The sequence below is a fragment of the Ruditapes philippinarum genome, unplaced genomic scaffold, assembly GCF_026571515.1.
Source record: "Ruditapes philippinarum isolate M1 unplaced genomic scaffold, ASM2657151v2 ctg4765_1_1_1_1, whole genome shotgun sequence".
In the NCBI taxonomy this organism is placed as follows: domain Eukaryota; kingdom Metazoa; phylum Mollusca; class Bivalvia; order Venerida; family Veneridae; genus Ruditapes; species Ruditapes philippinarum.
In genome coordinates this window covers 138,578-165,329 of record NW_026858755.1, presented here as the reverse complement: position 1 = coordinate 165,329, position 26,752 = coordinate 138,578, and the positions used below count along the sequence as shown (strand labels likewise).

The 26,752-nt window shown below is 32.6% G+C and overlaps 2 protein-coding genes and 1 long non-coding RNA gene across 5 annotated transcripts; all 3 read left to right on the top strand.

The window, feature by feature from the left end:
* Nucleotides 1-339: 339 nt before the first annotated feature.
* LOC132754130 (zinc finger protein 678-like) lies at nucleotides 340-9,223 on the top strand. 2 transcript variants are annotated; one of them, XM_060744724.1, is made up of 2 exons: nucleotides 340-461; nucleotides 6,611-9,223. In XM_060744724.1, exon 2 carries the CDS (start codon nucleotides 6,765-6,767, stop codon nucleotides 7,704-7,706), a length of 942 nt encoding a protein of 313 aa, XP_060600707.1. In that variant the 5' UTR covers nucleotides 340-461; nucleotides 6,611-6,764; the 3' UTR covers nucleotides 7,707-9,223. The 2 variants fall into 2 exon arrangements, with proteins under 2 accessions (XP_060600707.1, XP_060600706.1); XM_060744723.1 differs by having other exon boundaries at nucleotides 409-457.
* Nucleotides 9,224-11,738: 2,515 nt separating this feature from the next.
* Nucleotides 11,739-14,486, top strand: LOC132754129 (zinc finger protein 83-like). 2 transcript variants are annotated; one of them, XM_060744721.1, is made up of 2 exons: nucleotides 11,739-11,795; nucleotides 12,979-14,486. In XM_060744721.1, exon 2 carries the CDS (start codon nucleotides 13,126-13,128, stop codon nucleotides 13,987-13,989), a length of 864 nt encoding a protein of 287 aa, XP_060600704.1. In that variant the 5' UTR covers nucleotides 11,739-11,795; nucleotides 12,979-13,125; the 3' UTR covers nucleotides 13,990-14,486. The 2 variants fall into 2 exon arrangements, with proteins under 2 accessions (XP_060600704.1, XP_060600705.1); XM_060744722.1 differs by having other exon boundaries at nucleotides 11,740-11,799.
* Nucleotides 14,487-20,434: 5,948 nt separating this feature from the next.
* On the top strand, nucleotides 20,435-26,742 carry LOC132754128 (uncharacterized). Its single transcript, XR_009629044.1, has 3 exons — nucleotides 20,435-20,616; nucleotides 26,196-26,330; nucleotides 26,645-26,742. It is a non-coding gene; the product is annotated as an uncharacterized LOC132754128 (long non-coding RNA).
* Nucleotides 26,743-26,752: the final 10 nt, after the last annotated feature.

Here is a 26,752-nt window from a genome sequence, read left to right as displayed (position 1 = left end):
CATTATTTGTTTGGTCTGACGACCCAAACAAATAAAAAAATGTAAATAATTATGTTGCAGACAAAATTCAAAGACAAGTTAATTAAAGAACAGTTTATATAATACATATTGATTATTAATATTTCAAAATAAAAACTGTGATAAAAATATTTATTTATTACACATATATGTGTAAATCTACGTATATATATACCGCAGCCTGGTAACTATTAATATTGAAATTTAGATTTTACTAAATATTTGTTAAATTTTATTTCATTTTATTTTATTTAAATAAAGTCTATTCTACTACAAATGAAGAGAAATCAAAGACAAGTATAAATAAACGATTATTTGAGAACTACTTCGGTGATTGGTTGGTAACCATACTGTAGTGAACAGGATTGCCAAGAGTTACTGCCCTTTTATAGCAATCCGCCATGACCAGGTAATGCATGGAAGGCAGTATTAATATTTTGTAGGTAATCTTTATTGTTGAATGCTTAAATAATTTATGAATGTTGAATGGTTATTTATAATATTATAATGAATAAAATTAGGAATCATATATAGGTAATTACTTTTTGTGGAAACAATATGCGCAAATGAATAACGATTCGTCACTTTACGCCCCACTGGTGACGATTGAATGCCAGACATTTCACTCCTGAGATATTTCTGTATCAGAGCAACAGATAAGCTTTAAAAGTGAATTGGGTATTACTCCATCATTTCCTTTGGAATTGGGTATCGACTCCATTTAATTGGGTATTCCAAAACTCGATACCCATGATTTCAAGATCAATTGGGTATTCAATTATGAAGATATGAATTTTATGGTTTCAATATCAATAAAATTTAAACTGTTTTAAAAAGAAAATAGGATTAAAAATTCACTAGAACTTTTCACAATTGTATTATTTTTTTATATTATTTTTTTATATAAAATGCTCATGTTATATTTCGTAATATTTTTAACAAGTTCGTTTTCTGACTAATTTTTGATTTACGATTGTTTTTTTAAAAATCATTTTCCCTTTTGTACGACGCCAAATTGCTTTCAAAGCGTCTATTGATACAGCTGGGACCTACTTATTGACGGTCTCCGCAAAATCAACGGTCTCTGCCGGTCTATAAAGACCGTCGACTTGAGTAGAAAAATCGACGGTCTCGTGCTTTATTGATATGGCTTAGTCGGTCTTTGGAGACCGGGGACCGTCGAAGACCGGAGACCGTCGATAAGTTAGCATTGATTCGGGAATATTCGGATAGCATGCATATCAATATAATTTGTCCAAAACTACGAGCGTACGACAGATTAATTTTGCGGTGATGAAAATGACAATACGCAAGGGTTTTTAAGACAATTGCGTATTTTATTTTTTTTAATGGGTTTTGATACGCATTCTTAAAAAATCAATTGCGTATTTTATAAAATTAATTGCGTAAATACGCAAATACGCACCTTATCTGTTGCTCTGCTGTATTGAGACATTTTACTCCCAAGACGGTTCACACCCAGACGTTTCACTCCAAATTTGTAATTGTATGGACGTTTCACTCCCATTTTTTTTTTTAAAAATGTTTATAATAATTTAGGAAAGTTAACAATTTTTTTGTTCGTTGAATAATAATATCTAAAGGAAATTAAATTTTATATTTGATTTTTATTGATATTGAGGGTATTGTTAATAAGAATTTATGAATTTGAAGAAAAAAATTATGAAATGATTATGTTATAGAATGTGTAAATAACATAATCTAACATAATCTGCTCAGAAAAGCGAATTTTGTTCTGTTTAAACAGTGTTTTGAATTATTCATGTTATTAGAAGTGAATATATTGGTTTCAATGAGGACATATCATATGATAAATTATTTAATATTAGAAGATTACTCATTCAATTATGGGTTGAATTATGAGAGGTTTAAATGAAAGATAAATTTCTAAAATTTTATATTTTAACAACATGAGAAAATTCTATTTATAATAGATTAAAAAAGATAATAGAATAACATAAAAATGAAAATTTATTAAATATATTTATTATTTTTTATAACTCTAAAACTATGAAATGCAAAAAAAAGTGTATTATTTAATTAAATCAACTATTCTTTTAGATTATTTCTTTATCAATTTATCAAACAGTAGCCTTTAAACAAACTTATGTAATTGTGGTGATAACAATAATCTTGTCACCTAATTAGTTGTATAAACACTGTTTGGGGGGTTTGAAGGGGGGCGGAGTCCCCCTCATCGCCAAGAAAATTTTGGACATGTGACAGGCTAAAAATGGCCTCAGGTCTATCTTAGGGTAACTAGTAACCGATGCTGAAAAGCCTTTTACTCTATCTCAATTCATTGAGAAGTGGCAGCACTTTGAAATCAGTTTTGATGGAAAAAAACAATGCAAAATAGTGATTTTTGGCAATTTTGAGACGTCCCCCCGTTGCCATGGTAACAGGAAATTTACAATTGAGCACTATGGTGTAGTCATCATTTGTGCCAAGTTTCATCAGTATTGAAGCATTTTTCATAGTTTCATAGCAGTTTGAACTTGTAACAGGAGGCTTTTCAATGAAAACGGCCATTTTTCACAATATGGCTATGGGGTAAAAGGTTAATTAAGCAAATAAAAAATGTCACAAAACAACAACTTTTCACCAAAATTGAGTATAAGGACACGTGCTAACATGGAGAAACTAGTTTTTGGGTAATTCCAAGGTTTTTCATCATATTTTGTTAATTAAAAAAATAAAAAATGTCAAAAAAACAACAATGTTTCACCAAAATTCAGTGTTTGGGCACGTGTTAACATAGAAAAACTAGTTTTTGGGTAATTCCAAGGTTTTTCATCATATTTTGTTAACCTTTTCCCTCATATAAGCGTGTTTCGACGGCTTTTTTGCCCCCCCCCCTTTTGAGGCCTCAAACAGTGAAAAAATGCCCTATTTAGGTCCCAAACACTGGTTTTCGTTTGAGAAATGTTGTTAAAAAAAGTGACCACTTTTTCGGCGCCGTCCCCCATCTAAATGTTACATTAGGGGGTTGCCAGAAGGGGATGTCCCCTTCTGTTTGGGGGGTTTGAAGGTGGGCGGAGTCCCCTTCATCGCCAAGAAAATTTTGGACATGTGACTGGCTAAAAATGGTCTCAGGTCGATCTTAGGGTAACTAGTAACCGACACTGAAAAGCCTTTTACTCTATCTCAATTCATTGAGAAGTTGCAGCACTTTGAAATCAGTTTTGATGGAAAAAAACAATGCAAAATAGTGATTTTTGGCAATTTTGAGACGTCCCCCCGTTGCCATGGTAACAGGAAATTTACGATTGAGCATGCTGTTACAGAGGCTATGGTGTAGTCAACATTTGTGCCCAGTTCCATCAGTATTGAAGCATTTTTCATAGTTTCATAGCAGTTTGAACTTGTTACAGGAGGCTTTTCAATGAAAACGACCATTTTTCGCAATATGCTCATGGGGTAAAAGGTTAAATCAGTTGTTTTTTGGACTTCAGACAACAGCCACATATAAAAAAGGTTTTGGGAACAAAAACTTCTCCAAAATTTTTGTATTAAAATATATAACAAAAATAAAATAATATTTAATCAGATAATAAGATATAAATTATATTAGATGATCCAATCAAGCAAAAAAGCTAAACTTTAACAATTATGATATACAAACTTAAAAGTACTGAGACAAAGTGAAATCCTTTTTAATTTATTTTTATTAAATTTAAGGTATATTTTAGTATATCACAAGTATCAGAATAATTTGGGAGTGAAACGTCTTGGTGTGAACCATCCCAATAGTGAACTATATGTCTACCCTAGTGACGATTCGCCTCAGCTTAGTAACAAATCGCCACACTTGGTAAAAGTTATTGAAAAATTCAATTGAAATATCTTAAGTCTCAGTAAAAATGTAGTTGCATTAGAATAAATAAATGAGCCGTGTCACAACAAAACCAACATAATGGGTTTGCGACCAGCATGGATCCAGACCAGCCTGCGCATCCGCGCAGTCTGATCAGGATCCATGCTGTTCGCTTACAGATCCTATTACAAGTACAGAAACTGATAGCGAACAGCATGGATTCTGATCAGACTGAGCGGATGCGCAGGCTGGTCTGGATCCATGCTGGTCGCAAACCCATTATGTTGGTTTTGTTGTGACGCGACTCAAATGATAGATTTAAATGGATGTTTTAGTGAAGTCCAAATAATTAGTTAAAAAAAATGTTACGTGTTATTAAATTATTTGAAATACCCTGCAAACACTTACCTGTAAAACCATCCAAAGGTACCATAAACAGCACTAGAAAGTCAAGGAAATAACACCATTTTCAACCTCATATTTCAAAATTTTCTCAGTTTATGGGAGGGGACACCCCTCCCACGCCCATCCCAATGACATATATTTTACTTACTTTCATATCATCTAAATATTTACCGAAATATTAGTATACACATATATAAGCGAAAAGTTACTTGTCACTCATCAGATGAGTTATAAAACACATAAATTACAATTTTTGTCACATGAACAAGATATTGGCCCAATCTTCAAACATGTACATTTTTCGCCTGTTGCAATATTTTTGTCAAAATCTTCCACCCATATGTCAGCCTCAACCAGGTAACCATGTTCTGCATCCGCCCCTCCCAGTTTCCTTACATAGCCTTTCTGAAAATCAATCATATTTTCAAATCAAATGTTATCTATAATAAAAAATATACTAAATAATTTATGAAAAAATATACTAAATATATGCAAAACATATCAATGTGTGGATCCAAAAAAAGAGGTTTATTATACAGTGAGACAAATCGTCACTAAAGTGCGGGTGATAATCAGACTTTATGTGTAATATTTGATTTTTTGGGAGATAAAGATTCTCTTTGTAATAGTTAGATGCTTATAAGAAAAAATGAAATGGTTGAAACAGCTTAAAAGGAACGACATAGGAGTGACTGTAGCTGTTTTATATTTTAATTATACCCCCGCACAACAAAGTTGTAAGGGGGGTATACTGAAATCAGCTTGTCCGTCCATCCGTCCGTCCGATTTTTGACGTCCGTTGATTTTGAGGTCACTAGGTCAAAGGTCAAGGTCACAGGGGCCTTGACTTCAAAAAGCTTGTCCGCTCAATAACTTAAGATTCCTTTGACCTACAGTCGTCATATTTGGCATGGAGGTTAGTCATGATTAGTAGATGACCCCTATTGATTATGAGGTCACTAGGTCAAAGGTCAAGGTCACAGGGGCCTTGACTTTAAAAAGCTTTTCTGCCCAATAACTTAAGATTCCTATTTTTTGACCATAGTCTTCATATTTGGCATGGAGGTTAGTCCTGATTAGTAGATGACCCCTATTGACTTGAGGTCACCAGGTCAAAGGTCAAGGTCACAGGGGCCTTGACTTCAAAAAGCTTGTCCGCCCAATTACTTAAGTTTCCTTTGACCAACAATCTTCATATTTGGCATGGACGCTAGTCATGATAAGTAGATGACCCCTATTGACTTTGAGGTCACCAGGTCAAAGGTCAAGGTCACAGGGGCCTTGACTTCAAAAAGCTTGTCCGTCCAATAACTTAAGATTCCTTTGACCCACAGTCTTCATATTTCGCATGGAGGTTAGTCATGATTAATAGATGACCCGTATTGACTTTGAGGTCACTAGGTCAAAGGTCAAGGTCACAGGGACTTTGACTTCAAAAAGTTTGTCTGCCCAATAATTTTAGAATCCTTTGACCCACAGTTTATATTTGGCATGGATGTCGATCATGATTAGTAGATGACCCCTTTTGATTTTGAGTCACTGGATCAAAGTCAAGGTCATAGGGTCTTCGACTTTAAAAAAGTTTGTCCACCCATTACTTAAGATTCCTTTGGACCCACAGTCTTCATATTTTTGCATGGATGTTGATCCATGACAATAGGTGACCCCTATTGATTTTGAGGTCAAAGGTCAAGGTCACAGGGACCTTGACAAAAAAAAAGGCTTTTCTTCTCAATTGCTAAAGAATGTCCTGTCCACAATGTATTGATTTTGACATTTTCACATTTGAAGCATGTAGAATACATAACTTAGCAACGCACGGGCTTAGTAACCTCAGATTTGGCAGGGAGGTTGTCCTTTAGCTCTAAATGGCCACTGTTGATTCTGACAAAGTGGTATGCGGGGGTATTCACGCCATGATAGTGGCAGTTCTAGTTTTTCCTGTTTAGCATGTAGCTAAGAAGTTGGCCCATTTTCGAAGACAATTGTAATGTTTTACCAAATATATCCAACGTTTATTAGTGGTGATGGGCAAGTGAATACTATTTATGTAAAATAGAATATCAAAATTAATAAAATTAATGCCTTTTATTTGAACTAAAACGTACTGATTAGATGAGCTTTGCTGTCTCCTCTGACAGCTCTTGTTTAAGTAATAACTATATACAAATAAGGGGACATCAATGACCCACTTATATAGGGCCAATTTAGACCTAATTTCTATAATTTGAACAAACTTTTAGATGTCCACTAGATAATGTTTCATGTTAAATATCTAAAGCTATTTGATTGTCATGTACATGTATTTATGATCTAAAATAATTTTAATTTATATTTATTATTTTATAGAAAGCCTGACTCCTGATGCAGTTGCTGAACTGTATGTGAAAAATCGTAAGACATACAGTTAAAATATTATTCACACAGAGCCCTAGAAATCAACAGAAGTTACACATTAGAATACATACTGGAGAAAAAACATTTGCACCTGGAAAATTCAGGCATGTTGAGCAATAAATGTAAAATTGATGAGGACACATTCAGCTCTATGGGCAATTTGAAACAAATGAGAATTCACACTGGAGAAAAACGTTATAAATGTAATGATTGTGATGCCACATTCACCCGTATGGGTAGTCTGAAGGGACATATGATGATACATACTGGAGAAAAGCCTTTTAAATGTGATAAATGTAACTCTGCTTTCACCAGAATTACTGTTCTTAAGGATCACATGAGGGTACATACTGGAGAAAAACCTTTTAAATGTAAAGTCTGTTTTGGTGCTTTTACCCACATGAGTACTCTTAGGCGACATATGAGCATACATACTGGAGAAAAACCTTTTTCATGTAAAGTATGTAATTATACTTTCAGCACTAAATATGATCTGACAAAGCACTTGAGGATACATTCTGCCGATAAACCTTTTAAATGTAGAGTCTGTAACAATGCATTCAGTCAGATTGGCAATTTGAGTCAACACATGAGGATACATACTGGAGAAAAGCCTTTTAAATGTAAAATCTGTGATAATGCATTCAGCCAGGTTGGCAATTTGAAGCGACACAGGAGGATACATACTGGGGAAAAACTTTTTAAATGTAAAATCTGTTTGGGTACTTTTACCCACATGAGCAGTCTGAAGCGACATATGAGCAAACATGCTGGAGAAAAACCTTTTTCATGTACAGTATGTTATTATACTTTCAGCACTCAATGTGATCTGACTAAACACTTGAAGGTACATACTGCAGAAAAACCCTTTAAATGTAAAGTCTGTTTTGGTACTTTTACCCTTATGAGTAGTCTGAAGCGACATATGAGCATACATACTGGAGAAAAACCTTTTAAATGTAAAGATTGTGATGATGCATTCAATCAAGTTGGCAGTTTGAAGCGACACATGAGGAAACATAATGAAGACCAAAATTTTAAATGTTAACTAAAGGTTATACGTTCAGCAGAATGAGAACCAATAATGGAGAAAAAACCTGTAATAAGTAATATTTATGTAGTATACATGATGGCACATTTGAATTATTAATAGCTATCTGAAGAAACACATTAGGACACAACTTAAGACCAACATTTCAGATATCAAGTCAGTTTAGTACATAAAGCAATGTGAGTAATCTGAAGAAAAACATGAGGATGCATACTGAAGAGAAACATTTTAAATGAAAGTATGTGAATTGATGTTACATAGAGCCAAATGAGCAATCTAAAACAACATATGAGGATACATACTGGTGAAAAAACTTTTTAAATGTAATGTTTACGATCAACACATTTAAACTTGATGGCAATTCTGAAGAAACGCATAACACATTATAATGTAAACTATCAGCAACAATTATCACTCTTGATCAGTATACAGTGACGTAGCTTGACATGGTCACCGAGGGAGTAGAAACCAGGTGGTTGAATAACTCCATTCAGAATTATTTCCTACAAGAAATTACTGGCGTGACTGCAGAGTATCAATGGATAATTTCTAAAGATTGGCAGAAAAAAGAACTTAATTGTTTAGCACTGCAAATAAGAATTTATATGACTTTTTTTTTGTTCTTTGTTAATACTGCTTGGGTATTCTACTTTTGACATTTATTATTTCAAGCATATATGACAAGTTTCATAATACTACCATCTTTACTCCTCTTTGAGTTTACAATTTTGCTGTAAAGATGTAAATAACGATACATTTTACTTATCTAAATGTATGTTTAGGGACTGACATTAAATTTTAGATTGTTGTCTTTTGTATCATAACGTATAGACATGTTTGCACATAGTCTTTCTTGTTTTACTGTGTCCATTATCTAGTAGTTTAGCGTGCTGTCTCCTCAGACAATTTTTAGTTAATAAATCTAAAATATGTTCGTGTGACACATCATTGCATTAAACAAAGTTAAATAAATTTTTCAGAAGATCAACAAAATACACTTCCTAGGAAGTTTGGCAAAGTTTGGTTTTGAATGTCCAGATATTATTTAAAAACAATGATGGTAAATACTACACATAATGTGTCATCTCAGTTGCTCACATCTGAGCACTTTGTATTCATGTGAGGTAAAAATGGACCTTAAATGTACATGATGCTGAAGCCAAATTTGAAAGAATCATTGAATAATTAAAAATTACATTTTCAAGTAGATTGTTTTAATGTACATGCATATATGCATGACATAGGGGACCAGGTATTAATTGCAGGTACCTTTAAAGATCCTGTAACTCAATTTTTTTTATGGTTTTATATCATAATTATAATGCTCAAATGAAGATTTATTAATAGTGTAAGTTTCAAAAAGCATTATTTGCAAAGATATTCAGTTTTCATGTTAATGAAGGGAGGTAATTAGAAATTTATTTGCTATAAAGTCAAAGAGGATTTTACATGGATGCATTGAAAGAGTTTTTTTTGTAACAAATCTTTGGTATTGGGAAAATAAATAAATAAAAAAAAAATGAACAGAAAATTGTTTATTAATTTTTTTAAACGCCCGTTTCAAAAACGGGTAGTATTATAGTTCCCCCCCTGGCGGGAGTGTGGGCGGCTGTGCGGGCGGTGTCCAATATTTGTCTGGAGCATATCTCCTTCATCCGTAGAGGAATTTTAATGAAACTTCATAGAAATGTTCACCACAATGAGAAGCCGTGACGCACACATGAACCAGGCCTCAAGGTGAAAGGTCAAGGTCACTGCGGCCATAGTCAAGGTCACAAAAAGGGGTAAAAGTTCAGATAAAAATATGAAAATGTGTATTGGGACAATTTAGTCATTATTGTGTCGCCTTGAAAAGGTGACATATAGGGGTTACTTTTGTTGGCGGTGGCGTCTGTGTCGTTGTCGGCGTCGTTGTCGGCGTCCCCTAAAGCTTGTCCGGAGCATAACTTAGACACTATAAGTCTGATTGACTTCAAACTTGGTATGCATGCTTCTTTCAATAACGCGAAGTGCAGTGCACAAGGACCGGTACCCTGCAGTTTTTATTTTTTGAGTTATTGCCCTTTGTTAATTTTCATACTTTAATTTTGTCCGGGCCATTTCTCTTCAACTAAAAAAGCTATGGACTTTAAACTTCATAGGATGATAGATCTCATTATTCAGAAGTGCAGTGCACAAGAATCGGTACTCTGCACTTCCTAATTTTTGAGTTATTGCCCTTTGTTAATTTTCATACTTAATTTTTGTCCAGGCCATTTTTCCGAAAGTATAAAAGTTATGGACTTGAAACTTGATAGGATGATAGATCTCATTATTAAGAAGTGCAGTGCACAAGAATTGGTACTCTGCATTTCTTAATTTTTGAGTTATGGGCCTTTGTTAATTTTCATACTTAATTTTTGTCCAGGCCATTTTTCCGAGAGTATAAAAGTTATGGACTTGAAACTTGATAGGATGATAGATCTCATTAAAAAGAAGTGCAGTACATAAGAACTGATACTCTGCATTTCTTATTTTTGAGTTATGGCCCTTTGTTGATTTTCTTACTTTATTTTTGTCCTGGTCATTTCTCCTCAAGTATGAAAGCTATGGACTTGAAACATCATAGAATGATAGATCTTATTGATAAGAAGTGCAGTGTACAGAAACTGCTGCTCAGCACTTATTATTTTTTTAGTTATTGCCCTTTGTTATTTTTCATATTTCATTTTTGTCCTGGCCATTTCCCCTAAACTACATTGTTCACAAGGCGACACATCCGACTCGCGGAGTTCTAGTTGAGGGATTGTAACACAAATGGTCATTATCATGACTACGGCTGTGACACATGTACTTTAGGTCAATATATGTAAGGTCAAGGTCACTAATGATGATTGCCAAGGTCACTAAAGATGATAAACTATAGAGATTTTGTCCAGAACATATCGCCTTCATATACGAAGGGATTCTAATGAAACTTCATAGAAATGTTCACCACTATGAGAAGCCATGTCCTGTGCATGAACCAGGTATCTAGGTCAAAGGTCAAGGTCACACTTAGAGGTAAATGGAAAACACTTGTCCGGAGCAAAACTTCTACATGCATTGAGGGATTTCAATATAACTTGGCACAAATGTTAAATATTGTGAGGTGGAGTGTTGCGCGCAAAATTTAGGTCCCTGCAGCTAAGGTCAAGGTCACACATAGGGGTCAAAGTTCAGATAAAATATCACGAGATGATAATAAATCCAGATATTTTCCAGATATTGTCCAGAGCATATCTTCTATATGCATATCTGTAATGCCGCAGCCCACATTTCTCTCAAAAGCTTCTGTGATGGGCGTATATTGCGACAATGTTGCCCTTGTTTTTTTTTAAATTTGCCTTTAGAAATCCCCCTAAACTACTAATTCAAATTAATTATGCGTTGATTATTTTTTCTTTCATGAAATATTTAAACATCAGGAAATATATTAATCAAAATAACAACTAGATGAAAATATGCAGTGAAAATAAGGAAATTTCATTTATTTTGTAATTTTATTGAATCTAACATATCACCTCGCCGAAAAAACAACAAATTGCATAAATGATATTTGTAGTAATTTTCTTCTTATTCTCTATGGTCAGCAGATTTAACGGACAGTTAAACTCGCAGTTAAAACTGCTGACCAGTTAGACGAAAAAACTATTTGCAAAAAGAAAAAAATAGTCCCACTTGTTTTGTTTTTTTACAAACGTCTTAATTACCCCACGGCAACTTAACGAGTTTTCCTTCTTTTCAGTTCGTCAGCAGTTTAGAACCGCCCGTGAGTTGCTGTCCTTTTAAAGCAATCCGCCATGCCCTAGTATTGAACACAGGTAACTAGTGGCATTGATTTGACTAAAAATGTGTTTGACCTTGTTATTTATACCAAGAAATATCAATATTTAAAAAAAAAAAAATTAAAAAAAAAATTTTTTTCACTGTTATATTATTATAGACTATAATAATATAACAGTGAAAAAAAAATTTTTTTAATTTTTTTTTTTTAATATATTGATATTTTCTTGTATTGAAAAGTCAAATGCAAGGAAAGCAGTATTTTGAATAAACAAAATATTTGTAGGTAATCTTTCGCATCCTAGAAATATTCCTGAATATTTCATAGCTATTTATAAGATAATTATAAAGAAAATTAGGTAGTTCATTAAAAAAATTGTGGAATTGTAAATGAATTAACGATTCGCCACTTTACGACTCGTCCTAGCTAAATATACTTCAGCTAACAGGTTTTATAGTACTGCCAGACCTGTACTGTCATCAAGTGCACTGATGCATATAGTTGGGGTTTTGTGATTAGAAATTTTTTGACCTAATTATGGCCCTTTGTTTTTTTCCATAAAATGTAATTATTAGTGTAATCACAACTACAACACTTAACCAAACTTTATCATGTATTAAACAGAAACTATCTAGGTTGCTGCAAGCCTGCCAGCTCATCTGCCTGCTTTTGGGTCCAGTAGAGTCAAGGTCAAGGTCACTGTCACTAAAAATAGAAAATAGGTTTCCGGTCAATAATAAGATATTTTTATGAAATATTTGTAAAGAAAGTTTTTATAAAGACCTCACTTGGGATGGCTTTTGGGCACCCAAGGGTCAAGGTTACATTTACTAAAAAATAGAAAATTCAGTATTTATGATTTACATTGCACATAGTTGCATTGTTTGTTACTTGTATTTGTATTTCAACTACAATTAACAGATTTATCTACAATGGGAATATAACTGAAAACCTGGTTTCGTGGCATTGCCATGTTTCTTGTCTACTTGAATATTTTTTTGCACAGTTATGGCCCCTTCATGTATAATAAGATTCTCAGCACTTCATTACAAAAACCGATAGAGGGATTTCAGTGTAGCTTTACCGGATTGTTTGTCACCAAGCCTCGTTGTGCATAGTATCTTGATTTTCCACATGAATTTTTTTGCACAGGTCAAAGCTTCCTTTCAGTAACTTTTCAGTAACGGATATTAATTTTCATAGTTTTGTCTTACTGCCCTTAGTATTTAATTAGTCGAGCTTTACTGTCTCCTATGACAGCTCTTCTTTAAGTTATAACAACATTGTATATACAAATATGGGAAATTATTCACCCACCTAGGTATGTGGGGCCAATTTAGACTCAAGTCCTATAATTTGAACAAACTTGTTCACTAGACAATGTTTTGTGCTAAATATCTAAGCTATTCGTTGTTTTGTGTTGATGATCAAAAATAATTATATGTTGTATTTATTATTTTATAGAAAGTCTGACTCCTGATGCAGTTGCTGAACTGTACATGAAAAATCTTAAGCAATACAGTTATAATATATGCTCAAACAGCCCTACATGCCCTAGAAACCAACAGGAGTGACACATTAGAATACATACTGGAGAATTAACATTTGCACATGGAAAACTCAGACATGAGCAAGAAATGCAAAATTGATGATGACACATTTAGCCCTATGAGCCATTTGAAACAACATATGAGAATTCACACTGGAGAAAAATGTTATAAATGTAATAATTGTGATGCCACATTCACCCGTATGAGTAGTCAGAAGATACACATGAGATTACATATTGGAGAAAAACCTTTTAAATGTAAGGAATGTGAAAGCACATTTAACCATAAGAGCTCTTTGAAGCTACACATTTTGAAACATACTGAAATAAAACCTTTTCAATTTAATGTTTGTGATCGTACATTCTACCAAAAAGGTGGTCTGAATCAACATATGAGGAAACATACTGAGGGAAATCCTATTCAGTGTGATGTATGTAAGGGTACATTCAGCCGAATGAGTAGTTTGAAGAGACATATGATGATACATACTGGAGAGAAACCTTTTAAATGTAATGCATGTAGTAGTGCATTCACAGATATGTACAGTCTTAAGGAACACACGAGGATACATACTGGAGAAAAACCTTTCAAATGTAATGTATGTTTTTGTACTTTCACCCACATGAACAGTTTGAAAATACACATGAGGATACATACTGGAGATAAACGTTTTAAATGTAATGTATGTTTTGGTACTTTCACCCACATGAGAAGTCTGAATATACACATGAGGATACATACTGGAGAAAAACCTTTTAAATGTAATGTATGTTTTGGTTCTTTCACCCACACGGGCGGCCTGAAGCAACACATGAGGATACATACTGGAGAAAAACCTTTTAAATGTACAGTCTGTAAAAGGGCATTCAGACAAACTTTCAGTTTGAAGAGACACATGATGATACATACTGGTGAAAAAACTTAAATATGTTAGGTCAAGGAATATGTTCAGCAAAATGAGAATCATTATTAGAGAAAAAAGGTTTTTAAAGATAGTATTAGATCATGTATATGCTGGCACATTTGATATTAATAGCTATCTGAACAAACACATGTCATTAGGACACAAGACCAGCGTTTTAGATGTCAAGTCAGTTAAGTACATTAAGCAATTAGGATACATACTGAAGAGAAACATTTAAAATCAATGTGTGTGAAGTGAAAACTATCTGAAACAAGACACATTCTATCAGAAGCTATTTTCCTCCCCAAACATTATATCATGTGTTAACAGTGGGCAAAATCTGACCAGCAATAATTCTGTTGAAAACTAGAAATGTGTCATCATGCCATGGATGCCCCCGCATGCAGCCAAAATTTCAGATGGTGCATTAATTATTTTTTTCATTTTAAGTTTAAAGCCCTTAAAACTTCAATGTGAACACAAACCATTTTCATACAATGTTCAAGGCACTGAAATTATTCAGTCTAAACGTTTTAAAAATAGCATATTGCATATTTGTAGCCAAAATAATGGCTTAAAGTAAGAGTGCTGAAACTGAAAGTTCAAAATTTTTCCAACATTCAGGAAAGATAAGTTTGTCTTAAATCATTGAACTACAACCAAATTCAAACTTAAACTGCTTATTCCTAAGATGTATCTGTATTATTTTCAAAGTGAAAGGGACATAACTCTGCCAAAAAATCATCAAATCATGACCAAATTCCAACTTGACCTGCCCATTCCTTTGACATATCCATATGTCAAATTTAAGTTGAATATGTAACACTGTTGGGTAGATAATGAACAGAAACTTTAAATTTCATATTATTTTCAAAGTGAAAGGGGCATTACTCTGCCAAAAATCATTGAACCATGACCAAACTCGAACTTGGCCTGGGCATTCCAAAAACATATCCATATGTCAAATTAGAGTTGAATGTGTTGTACCATTGGGGAGATAATTAAAGGAAACTGAAAATTTCATATTACTTTCAAAGTGAAAGGGGCATAACTCTGCCAAAAATCATTTAAACCATGACCAAATTTGAACTTGACCTGCGCATTCCTTTGACGCATCCATATGTCAAGTTTGAGTTGAATGTGTTGTACCTTTGGGGAGATAATGAACAGAAACTGAAAATTTCATTATTTTCAAAGTAAAAGGGGCATAACTCTGCCAAAAATCATCGAACCACGACCAAATTCGAACTTGACCTGTATTTTCTCATGACATATCCATATGTCAAGTTTGAGTTGAATGTGTTGTACCGTTGGGGAGATAATGAACGGAAACTGAAAATTTCAAATTATTTTCCAAGTAAAAGGGGCATAACTCTGCCAAAAATCATCGAACCATGACCAAATTCGAACTTGACCTGTATTTTCTCATGACATATCCACATGCCAAATTTGAGTTGAATGTGTGCAACCGTTCTTAAGATAATGAACGGAAACTGATGATGACGGAATGACAGAATGACGGAAGGACGGAATGACGGAACAGGGTAACACTATGTGCCCCGGCCATTACATGGCGGGGGCATAATGACACATGAGGATACATACTGGTGAAAAAAACTTTTAATGTGATGTATACAATAACACATTTAACCTTGATGGCAATCTAACACATTAGAATGTAAAGAATATTATCACCCTTCATCAGTATACAGTCACGTAGTTTGACATAGTTACCATTAGAGTAAAGACCATTTAGTAAAATAACATCATCAACAAGAATGTAAATTCTCAACCTGTTTTTCTGTATGGTTCGAAAATGTAAGAACTTGATTTTTAAAGCACTTCATCTTTATATAACATCTTTTTTATGTCCTAATTTGTTCTTAATCAAGTTAATGCTATTCATACTTTATTTATAACTTAGTATAATTATAATATAAGTTGTTTTGGATGACAAGTTTGATAAATGTAGCATCTTTATTCCCAGACAATTTTCCTATTTTAACTTAAAGATGTATACAACGTTGCTATAGTTACTTACATGTATCTCATCAAAACTTAGATTGTTGTTATTCCTATTAGATGTATACAATAAATAACCATTTCTACATATAGTCTTATTTTAATTAGTTGAACTTGCTGTCTCCTCAGACAATGTTTAGCTCGACTATTCGCAGACTACTCCAGCTAATGCAGTCACCCATTTGTTAGCGTCAATGTCCCTGTGGTTAAATGTTTATGTATAAACTGGTATATCCATAACTACTTAAGGGAAGGGATTGAACCACACGTATTCTCTATAATTATCTAACATAATTTGCACAAGTCCAATAACTCTAATTTGCTTGTTTGCATAATTATGCCCCTTTTTGACTTAGAAATTCTTGGTTAAAATTTTGCGTGTAAGCTGATATCTTCATAACTACTGAAGAGAATGGATTGAAACTAAACACACTTGTTCTCTGTAATTATCTAACATGATTGACACAAGTCCCTAACTCTGATTTGCTTTTTTGCATATTTATGCCCCTTTTTATGCTTAGAAATTTTTGTGTGTAAGATGGTATCTCCATAACTACTGAAGGGAATGGATTGAAGCTTCATACATTTCTCTGTGATTATCTTACATGATTGACACAATTCAAATACCTCTGATTTGCGGTTTTGAATATTTATGCCTTTTTTGATTTAGTAATACTTGGTTAAGTTTTTGCATGTATGCTGGTATCTCCATAACTACTGAACGGTTTGCGCCTTTTTTGTAACAATTTTATGAATTCATAATAATCAAGCAGTGATTTACTTGATAAAACATCTTAATAGTAAGTCTTTGTACCTTTTTTGGACAATTTTATGTATTATGTAGGTAAGCATTATTATACTCAATGAAATACACTTGTGACAACTGTTCTTTCAAATTGTCTGGCGTCTTTTGTTGTTTTGTTCCAGTGATCAGACAGAAAATTATGTAAATTTTGTTGAAGATCAACAAAATACAATTTCTAGAAAGTTAAGCAAAAAGTGGCTTCGGAGGTTCAGATGTTGTTAAAAGTAATTGCTGATGCAGACGAATAACATGTCATTTCAATAGCTCACATTTGAGCACCATTGACTGCATAATTATGTGATATTGAAGAATCAATGAATGACAGGAAATTTTATTTTGATGTATATATTTACATGACATGGGGGGAACAGATATTTATTGCAGGTACCTTTAAGATTGGCGAAATAAGTGTCGGTAGACATATTAAAATCAAGTGGCTGTATGACGTCCGGTAGGTTGATGAAACGTAAAAGCCAAATTTCCTGTATATTTTCTCACGTTTCATCCACTATTGAAGTGCACATTAATAAATGATCCATATCATAATTATCTAAATTTAAAAACACTGGCCAGATTCTCTTCTGTGTCTTTAGTGAGTGATTATATAATAAGAAATAATAAAAATATTCCTTTGTAGAGACTTTGACTGAAAATAATATAGTACGTACTTTACTATTCTAGCTCAAGTTCGCGAACATGGGTCATCAAAAAAATATGTCACACAAACCAAATACATGTATAGTTAAACCTACTTAACGCTCTAGCTAGAGGTTTCATTTTTAGCTACAGATTTCTAGTTATAGTTTGAAAAAGGTCACATGGAGTCAAAAACTAGGTCACCCAGCTCAAATATGTTAACTCTCCAGAGGCAATATTTTCAGCTCAAATGTCCATGATATTAATCAGAAAGGTTCTTATGTTGATTTCCAGCTCAATTTTTAAAATCTTGGATAAAAAACTAGGTCAAAGAGCCAAACTATTTTAAAACCTTGATTACATTATAAATGTAAATAATTCAATTTAATAACTTATATTATTAACCTTATTACATATCGCAAAGATCATGATTATGCATTTACAAATATGGTATACATGAAGTGGAGGGATACAGTCAGAACTACTTTTCTTAGAAAAGCGTGGCATCGATCGCTTTTCATTCTTTTCCAACTTGGGAGCCGACGAAAAAGATTGTTGTACTGACGCTATATTAAACAAGAAGTATCTTTTAAAACGAATGTCGGCTGCAGTAAATCTGTTAAAATACAAAATTATGCTATTTCTAAGTTTTCAATACAAAAAGAAATTTTAGCAATGCTTGCATAACAATGACATGTTAATTATTTATTAAGACAATACTACGACAATACCCATTTTGTAAACATTGAAATAAAATTACAGCATATTTATATTGATGATTATTCAAAGAAAAACAACTTCTATTTAAGATGTCCCTTTTACTTGTTTTACGTTTGACTTTATAATTGTTTTAATCATTTACAAATTAACTCAAAATTAAAAAAAAATATCCTCATTCCTGTACAATTTATTTTGGAACTATCCTCTACATTTTATTTTATAATGGCAAAGCTTATCATCCCTTACATTTTATCAAGAATGCATGGTTAGAATCTACATTTTTATTTTAGAATAATTCACCGATTTCAGTTTGTAATTTTAAAATGACCAATGAAAATTCTTTTTATATTCAGTCCTTTCCTGTTAATTTTACAGGAAGTGAAACTGATATCAGACGGACTTCGTCCGTTTAAATCTTTTTACATAATTACAATCCTTATTGTCCCACTCTCCCACCAAAGACTTTTTTCGTTGTCAGTTTGTTATATAATTTCAGAAAGATGCTAGCCGACCATCGTCATGGCGAGTATATAGGCAGACAGGGAGACCAGTCCATCACGTGTGCAATGATATATATTTCAAATGGGAATTAAGAGAAGATACATTTCTTGAAATTCTTTAAAAGTGGAGAAACAGCTCTAATAAAGTCTACCGCGTTTGAAAATTGTTCTTATCAGTGTGACTTGGTCCTTTAAATGGCATAATTTTCGGAATTTTGCTGCAGAAAACTCAGAATATACTTCATAAAGATAACTGTTTAATTAGCATTTCAAATTTTCATCTGTAAAATAGATACTCGGCCATATGGCAATGTTCTCACCAAAACTCAATACTATATAAATTTAACAAAATCATAATCGGTGTTTAGTCTTTTTCGATGGGTAATAGTTTTAGCTAAAATATCCTGGAAATTTGTCAGCAAGGTTTTTTTTTCAAATGAGTATTAGGTCAAGTTCGAAAATAGGTAATCTTCGGTAAAAAAACTAGATGGCAGCTCAAACATAGAAAAACTTCGTTCACGTTTGCACTTTTTCAGGTGTATGACATTAGATTAATATTATGACATTTTATTTGGTTTTCATTCATTGCTTACACATGTAAATGTACGTCACACTATTTGTTACTTCACAAACTCATTAAACATCGATGAGATTGGTAAATGAAACAGTACTGTAACGTAAAATTACGATTTTCGTAATTTTACGTGATTAACTATGCCATGGTTTAAATCCTGTCGGTTGATTTATATTGTAAACTAGCTGAAAAAAGAACAAGCCGATATTAATTAATATGTTATACAGGGGTAATAAATTTATATCTATGACACCATGCTGTTTCTTCATTACTGATGAAGAAGTTGTGAAATGATACATTAAACAGAGGACTTTTATATGCGCTTTCCGATCATTGAATTATTAGTCCCGCATATTTTGATATCATTCACGTTTTAAGTGATTACTGCTTTAAATCTTCCTAAAATAACTGTTTTCTTGATGACATAACTTGAAATCACGTCTTTTAAAGCCTTTAATATAATAAATTGTAATCTTTTATAATTGTGTTTTTGCCCTACGCAGAATGCACATGCGCGAAATGCAACATCAGTTACTATGGGGAATCATATTGTAAAAAGGTTTTGTATGCAATTTAATTAAGCAGAAAGAAATATTGGTATTGCTTGTAATTCAATATCATTCTTTTGTGGTTTCACTAAATTATGTGTTTTCATATATGTAATATATGTTTGATTCTTATTCATTATGTTATTATATCCATGTGTTTGTTGAACTATGAATAGTTGAATACTTGAAGAATAACTGCAATGCGGATGACTGACTCTGTATTATATGTCCTTGGTTTTTCTCATTTCCTCTGGATTTTGTAGACAATGTATATAAATGATTTATTTTCGTATGAATAAGAAAATCAGTTGTTTTTTAAAGCATATGCAAAATATGATAATTTGCTATAAATATGCTTTATGTTCTCACTAATTTGCACCAATTGAGATTCAAATTCAAATTTCTATTAGGAAACAAAGACGCATATGAGTTTACAAGAGTACTTGCACCGTGATAGAACAGACGCATTCTCTGAAACGTAATCAACCGAACATATCTTAAAACCTTCACATTTAAGTTTGTTTACTTAATCTTTATTCTCAGATTTCGACAGCTGTTCGAACACAAAAGTTTGACGATTGCTTCATATGAGTTGTTACATACGTTTAAACGTTTAAAAAAACCCTCACAAGTTACATCTTGCAGGAAGCCTTTAAATACCTGGTAAGCAATATTGCCAGCTCATACCTTACGAGAAGTGCAGTGACAGCATTTGATATATATGTTATACATATCGTTGGAACTGCTTATTATATCAACAAAAAACTATGTTGACTTTCTTTTGTTTGGTTTGGATGCTGCTTGTCTCCATCACTGAGTCAACGTATCAAGTGAAAAAACCGGGTATGTTTCAAAATATACTGTTAAAGATTTATTGATGTACTTTTTATTAACGTTTGTTTGTTTTATAGTCCTTTAGTCAATGGTATTATTTATCATAAAGATTTTTTTATATGACAAACAGCTGGTTTTTTTTATTTTTGAGGAAATAACAGCTTATTTCTTTTTATTCAATTCGAAGTTTAATAATTTAATTTAATAATTTAATGATATGTTCTAAGCATAAAATGTACATGCAAAATGTTCATTCTACAATGCACTTGTTACAAGATACAATGAAGGATTGCGGCATAATGATATAGATAACTAATGTGACTAATTAGAGAACATCGAATACCTAGCAAAAATCCTTCATTTTCTTTAAAACATGATTGTTATATATTTATTATCATTATTATTAATTTTAAAATAAATCGTCCACCGTCGTTATCAGGTAACAATTTTTAAATATTTTGAGAAAAACTAAACATTGGTTTGGAAGTATATCTATATATAATTCAGTTCAAATCAAGAAATTCCCATAGATAACGTTTGAGCACGTTGTCTAAATACTGAATACTTAAGGCGATGCTAAAATGTGTGGTCGATAGTTTTCAAAAATATCTACCGTCTATGAACAGACTCAACATAATCGAGGTAGCAGTATTTTAATTTTGCCATTCTTGTCTTCTTTCGGAACTCGGGTTTTCTCTACTTTATTAATCTTCTCTTTGCTTGACACTAACACAACTTTATTTTCTAGAAAAAACTAGCCTCGAGAACTAATTATTACGGTGTTCCGTTTGGATAATCGTGTTTTTATTTAGTCTGTACCCGCGATGCACGATGGAATGATGATGAAAACGCGATGGCACGCTGGTACGATGGTGAAAACACGACGGTACGACGATGAAAACGCGATGGTACGATGATGAAATGTCGATGGTGCGATAGTGATGTGACATCGCGATTTCACCATCGTACCATACCATCGCACCATCGTGTTTTCATCATCGTACCATCGCGTTTCCTAAGTCGTGCCACGTTTTCACCATCGTGTCATTGTGCTTTTACCACAGTACAATCGCGCTTTCACAATCTTACCATCGTGTTTCACCATCGTGCCATCGCGTTTTCACCATCGCACCATCGCGATTTCATCATCGTGCCATCGTCTTCCGGTGGTCATGCGCAATGTTACATATTAATCAACAATGTATGCCTTCTCATTATTTAACCCCGCACTCTTTCTGTTTGCGTATCTTTGAGATCTTAGATTTTAAAACATGAAAAATAACAAAAAGTACTCAAAAAATTGAAAAATTAAAGTTGCAATCCTTGTGCACTATACATATGAGGTTTCAAGTTGATAACTTAAATACAGCACAGGAAACTAGAAGTATCTTTAAAAAGGATACTCGGCCGAAGTAAAACTGGTTAACATGTAAAATTATGTTATTTCTAAGATTTATGTAATAATTACATAATAATCATTTCTTGTAGCTAAGAAAATATACATTTTGTAAACATTTAAATTAAATTATAGAATATTGATATTACAGATTTTTCAAAATAGGACAACTTCTATTTAAGGTGTCCCTTTTCTTTGTTTTACGTTTGACTATATAAATTTTGTAATCATTTTAGAATTAACCTAAAAGTTAAAAAACGTCTCATTCCTGTACATGTTATGTTAGAACTATCCTTACATTTTATTTTAAAATGGCAAAACTATCCCTTACATTTTATCTTAGAGCAATCCTTAAAATTAATTTTAGAATGGTAAGAACTATCCTTTACATTGTATTTTAGAATGACCAATGAGATTCACCGACTTCAGTTTAATGAAATATATTGACAATTAAAGATCTTAAGCGAATATGGCGCCATGACCTGCCTAAGTTTTTCATTGAGACGTCCGACATACTAATCGGTCATTTCAAGGACTGTTTTAACACTATATTTGATTCCGGTTATTTTGTCTTATGGTTATATCGTACCATTATATAAGTACATTAATTAGTAGTTTTGGTAAATTATTTACAAAGGTATTAACAAAACTGGTTGAAAATTGGGTGCATGATAATAATAAACAGACTGACGCACAATTCCATTTTCGTTCAGTTTTGCACTCTTTAGTGAAACGAATACTATTCCAAAATTCACATCTTTATTATTGTTTAATAGACATTAAAAAAACTTTCGATTCAATCTATCGTATTGCTATTTGGTATAAACTTTTTAAACTTGGACAAGATGAAAAATTTATCAGAATATTTATGATATGTACACTTCGGTGTCTTCCTGTGTTAAACACTGTAATACTTCGTTAGACTGTTTTGATATATCGATTGGTCTAACGCAGGGCTAAAATTATTCGCCGATTTTGTTTGCTTTTCTCTGGAAGATCTAGAACAATACCTAAATCAAAGCACAGAAGGCGCTGAATTTGTTTAGGTCTCAGAATGTCAGAAAGGTGAAGGTTGTGAGATTCTAAACCAATTTGTTTTTGTATAGTGCCACTAATGCTTTCCAGCGTTACAATTGTTGTAAATTGTCTATAAGACTAATTGCAACACTGATATTCAATTCAATGTTTATTTGACTTAAACAATTTGAAAAGAAAATGAGTTGCCTACACTGGGATTTGAACTTCAAACCTCTCGCTTCCTAAGAGAGCGCACAAATCCCTCGGCCACGGTGAAGAAATATGCTAACGGCCTGAAGAAAACAATATTATTTTAAATTAGGGTTTGTAGCGACGCTAACTGTTGTTTAACATAGATGTAAATAATCATGGAGCTTACTATAAGCATTTATATATATATATATAAAGAATAAAACAATATAAGAAATCTTCGACCATTCGATTTTGCTTGAAAATTAATGCGCCTGTCATTTGACCATCTTTACGCAGTGATCTCCCCTGAATTTTTTGGCGTTAGTGTACATATAAAGGGAAGTAACCGCTTCAAAAAAAGCGGACTACTTTCGGCATTTGCAATTAACAACATCAGAGTCTGAAATTTCGCTACCATTATAAACATAATACTTATAATAACAACGACAAGGTTTTCACTTTTTGATATATGTATGATTATTTTACTGTTTGCCGACGAGATGGTTATATTAGGAAAGTCAATTGAAGAATAAAAATCGAATCTAAATAATTTAAAGCTTAATTGTGATAAATGGGTGTGATGAAAGGGGCCTTGAGGTAAACACAGATAAAACTAAAACAATGTTTTAGGAAGAGAGGAAGAATCAGAAAAAAATGAAAAATGATCATACGATAATACTTTATTAGAGACTGTTGATAACTTCAACGATTTGGGTGTAGTCTTTAATTATCTTTGGGTCTTTTTAGCTTCATAATCAATATGTTACAGGAGAAGCTTTAAAAGCCCATCTTAATATTAACAAATATGATGTGACCCCTTCCGTTTTACTTCAATTCTTTGATGCATTTGTTGCCTCAACATTAAATTATTCTTGTTTTCAGTATGGGATTTTACAAAATCTAAAGATATAGAAAAGATTTATTCGAAATTTTGCAAGTCATTGTTAAGCACAGTTTATTCGGACCTTGGCCGATATCACTTTTATATTCAAAGTTAAGATCAAATAATAAGATTCTTGTTATATATTTTTCATTCAAATAATAATATCTTTTTTTATCAAAAGGTCTTCATTGAAATTGTTATAACTCCTGGGCAGCTTCTATTTTAAATGAATATGGATTCACAGATGTTTGGCTCAACCCATTGCAATACAGTCAAAAAGAGTTTGTTCAAATATTCAAACGTAGATTAGTTGATTATTTTATACAAAAGGTAACTGCAGACCACTGTTGTCTAGTCTGTCTGTACATTTGATTGACAAATTTGTATTAAATCCTGCTGACAAAAGTTTTCTTCCATTAGGTTATCTTCTCATAAATTAAAGATAGAGTCAGAGAGGTTTGGTCCTAAAAGACATCCTCGTCCAAAACGAAAATGCAAATTATGTAATATTCAAGAAATAGAGGACGAATTTCATTTATTATCATTTGTTATTGCTATACTGCATTACGCAGGGAGTTCATTAAGCCATATTTTTACAGAAGGCCGAGCATGTTTTAATTTTTGCAGCTTTTGAATTCAAAAAATAAATCCAAATTTATTGGACTTGCTGAATACACCATCTTTGCGACTCAGCGTCGATATGACCTTATAAATATTACAATTTAAAAAAATTATTTCTAACAAAATGTGCATGATAATTAACCTTAATCCTTTACCGTATGGGCATATTGTGAAAAATGGCCGTTTCCATTGAAAAGCCATCTGTCACAATTAAGTTCAAACTGCTATGAAACTTTGAAAAATGCTTCAATACTGATGAAACTTGGCACAAATGTTGATTGAACCACAGCCTCTGTAACAGCATGCTCAATCTGTAATCTCCTGTTTCCAACGGAGGACTTCTCAAATTTAACTGTCATGTCAGCCTCCAAACCCAGGTGAAAATAGATACTTCTTTTTCCTTGGTATATTTTGAATATGATTTTAGATATTAACGGAACAAATAAAATATAAATTCAAAATGCCTGACGGATATTGTCATTTCATTATCATTGAAAATATTCTGACTATGAAGTAGAAGTTTAGATTATATTTCTAGTGTGAGCCCGAAAATATCACATTATGTTTTTTATCAACATGAAGATATATCCTTTTTTATAATGCGACTTGAATTATTCTTCCTTTTTATTCCTTCTGAATCTGATACACATAAAATATTCAAAATTTCAAACTATTTTTAGTTAAATGATATATTTTGAGTCTCAGGTACATGCAATCTATAGTTTACGAGTACTTGAAACTGTGATCCACTAAAAAGCATAAAATAAATCAATTTATTACATGCTTATCGGTGGTTTATAGAAATATATCAGTGAAATATAAAACTTATATTTGATCACTGCCTGAAACAGTGAAATTATCAATTTGATAATTTTCACTGTTTTGAATTTAAGCCCGTTACGTTGTTTCAGTGGAATACCAGAGTGCGTAGTACTGGAAACCAACTTAATGACGTGACATCGTAAATGTCGTCACGTAGTATTAATATTTCGCGCGATTTTCATTTAGTTTCAGGTTAAAATGTCTTTTTAAACGCTTCTTTGCATACAATGATAAGAAAATTCGTTTAGTTTAGTGTAAGATCGAAATACATTTCACCTCGTGAACACCAAAAGTTATTATTTCACTTTTGGCTGCGCCACTCGTGAAATATACCTTTCGGGTGCTGACTCAGTGAAATATATCCCGATCTTACACTGAACTAAACAATTATCGTCTATATATTCTTTAAAAGCAAAGTTGAAAACTCTATATTCATCATTCAATACAAAAGCAATGCTAATAACATGCGCATTTATACATTTAAGTAATCCGATCGTCATCCAAGAAATGATTTTTTTTTATCAGATTGTGATTCTTTATTAGATTTCATTTAAGGCCCCTCAATAATTTATAACAAGCATTTAATTGTTCATACAAAAATTTAAAATTCATTACAATATGAAATTTATTGAAATGTTTTGGTTTTTCACTTTTAAGACATATGTCCCAATGGCAGAAATGGTACATGTGGAACAATGAGAGGCCTTGTGTGTCCTGCTGAATCTACGTGTTTATTCACAAGAAATTATCCCGGCGCCAGTGGTCATTGTTGTTTAAACAAACATGTAAAAGGTGATACACATAAATTCTTTATTTAACCAGACAAGGTTTATCAGTTGCTAAAACATATAGTTACTGTCAGTACTTAGTAATCGATGTCATGTTACAGAAATAATTAAAATAATTTCAAATGATGTATTCTACTTCCTTAGAGAAAAAAATGTTTGCATGTATTTCTTCTTAAAGGTAATAAAGGTTAATTTCTGCAAGTGTGTTCATGTATTTCTTCGTAAAGGTAATAAAGATTAATTTCTGCAAATGTGTGCAAACATATATCAATTTTCATACTTAGATTTTTATTGGTTTGAACATATTTTTCATTTAAGTATGCCTGCAACCTGTAGAACCTGGTCCTTGCAGAGCTGCAATCACACGTTACTATTACAATAACCCTGTACATGCGAGCCTTTCAGATGGGGTGGCTTGAAATACTG

Excerpts from the sequence above, each read along its gene's own strand:
- LOC132754130 (XM_060744724.1), top strand. The coding sequence starts at position 6,765 with ATGTTGAGCAATAAATGTAAAATTGATGAGGACACATTCAGCTCTATG.
- LOC132754129 (XM_060744721.1), top strand. The coding sequence starts at position 13,126 with ATGGAAAACTCAGACATGAGCAAGAAATGCAAAATTGATGATGACACA.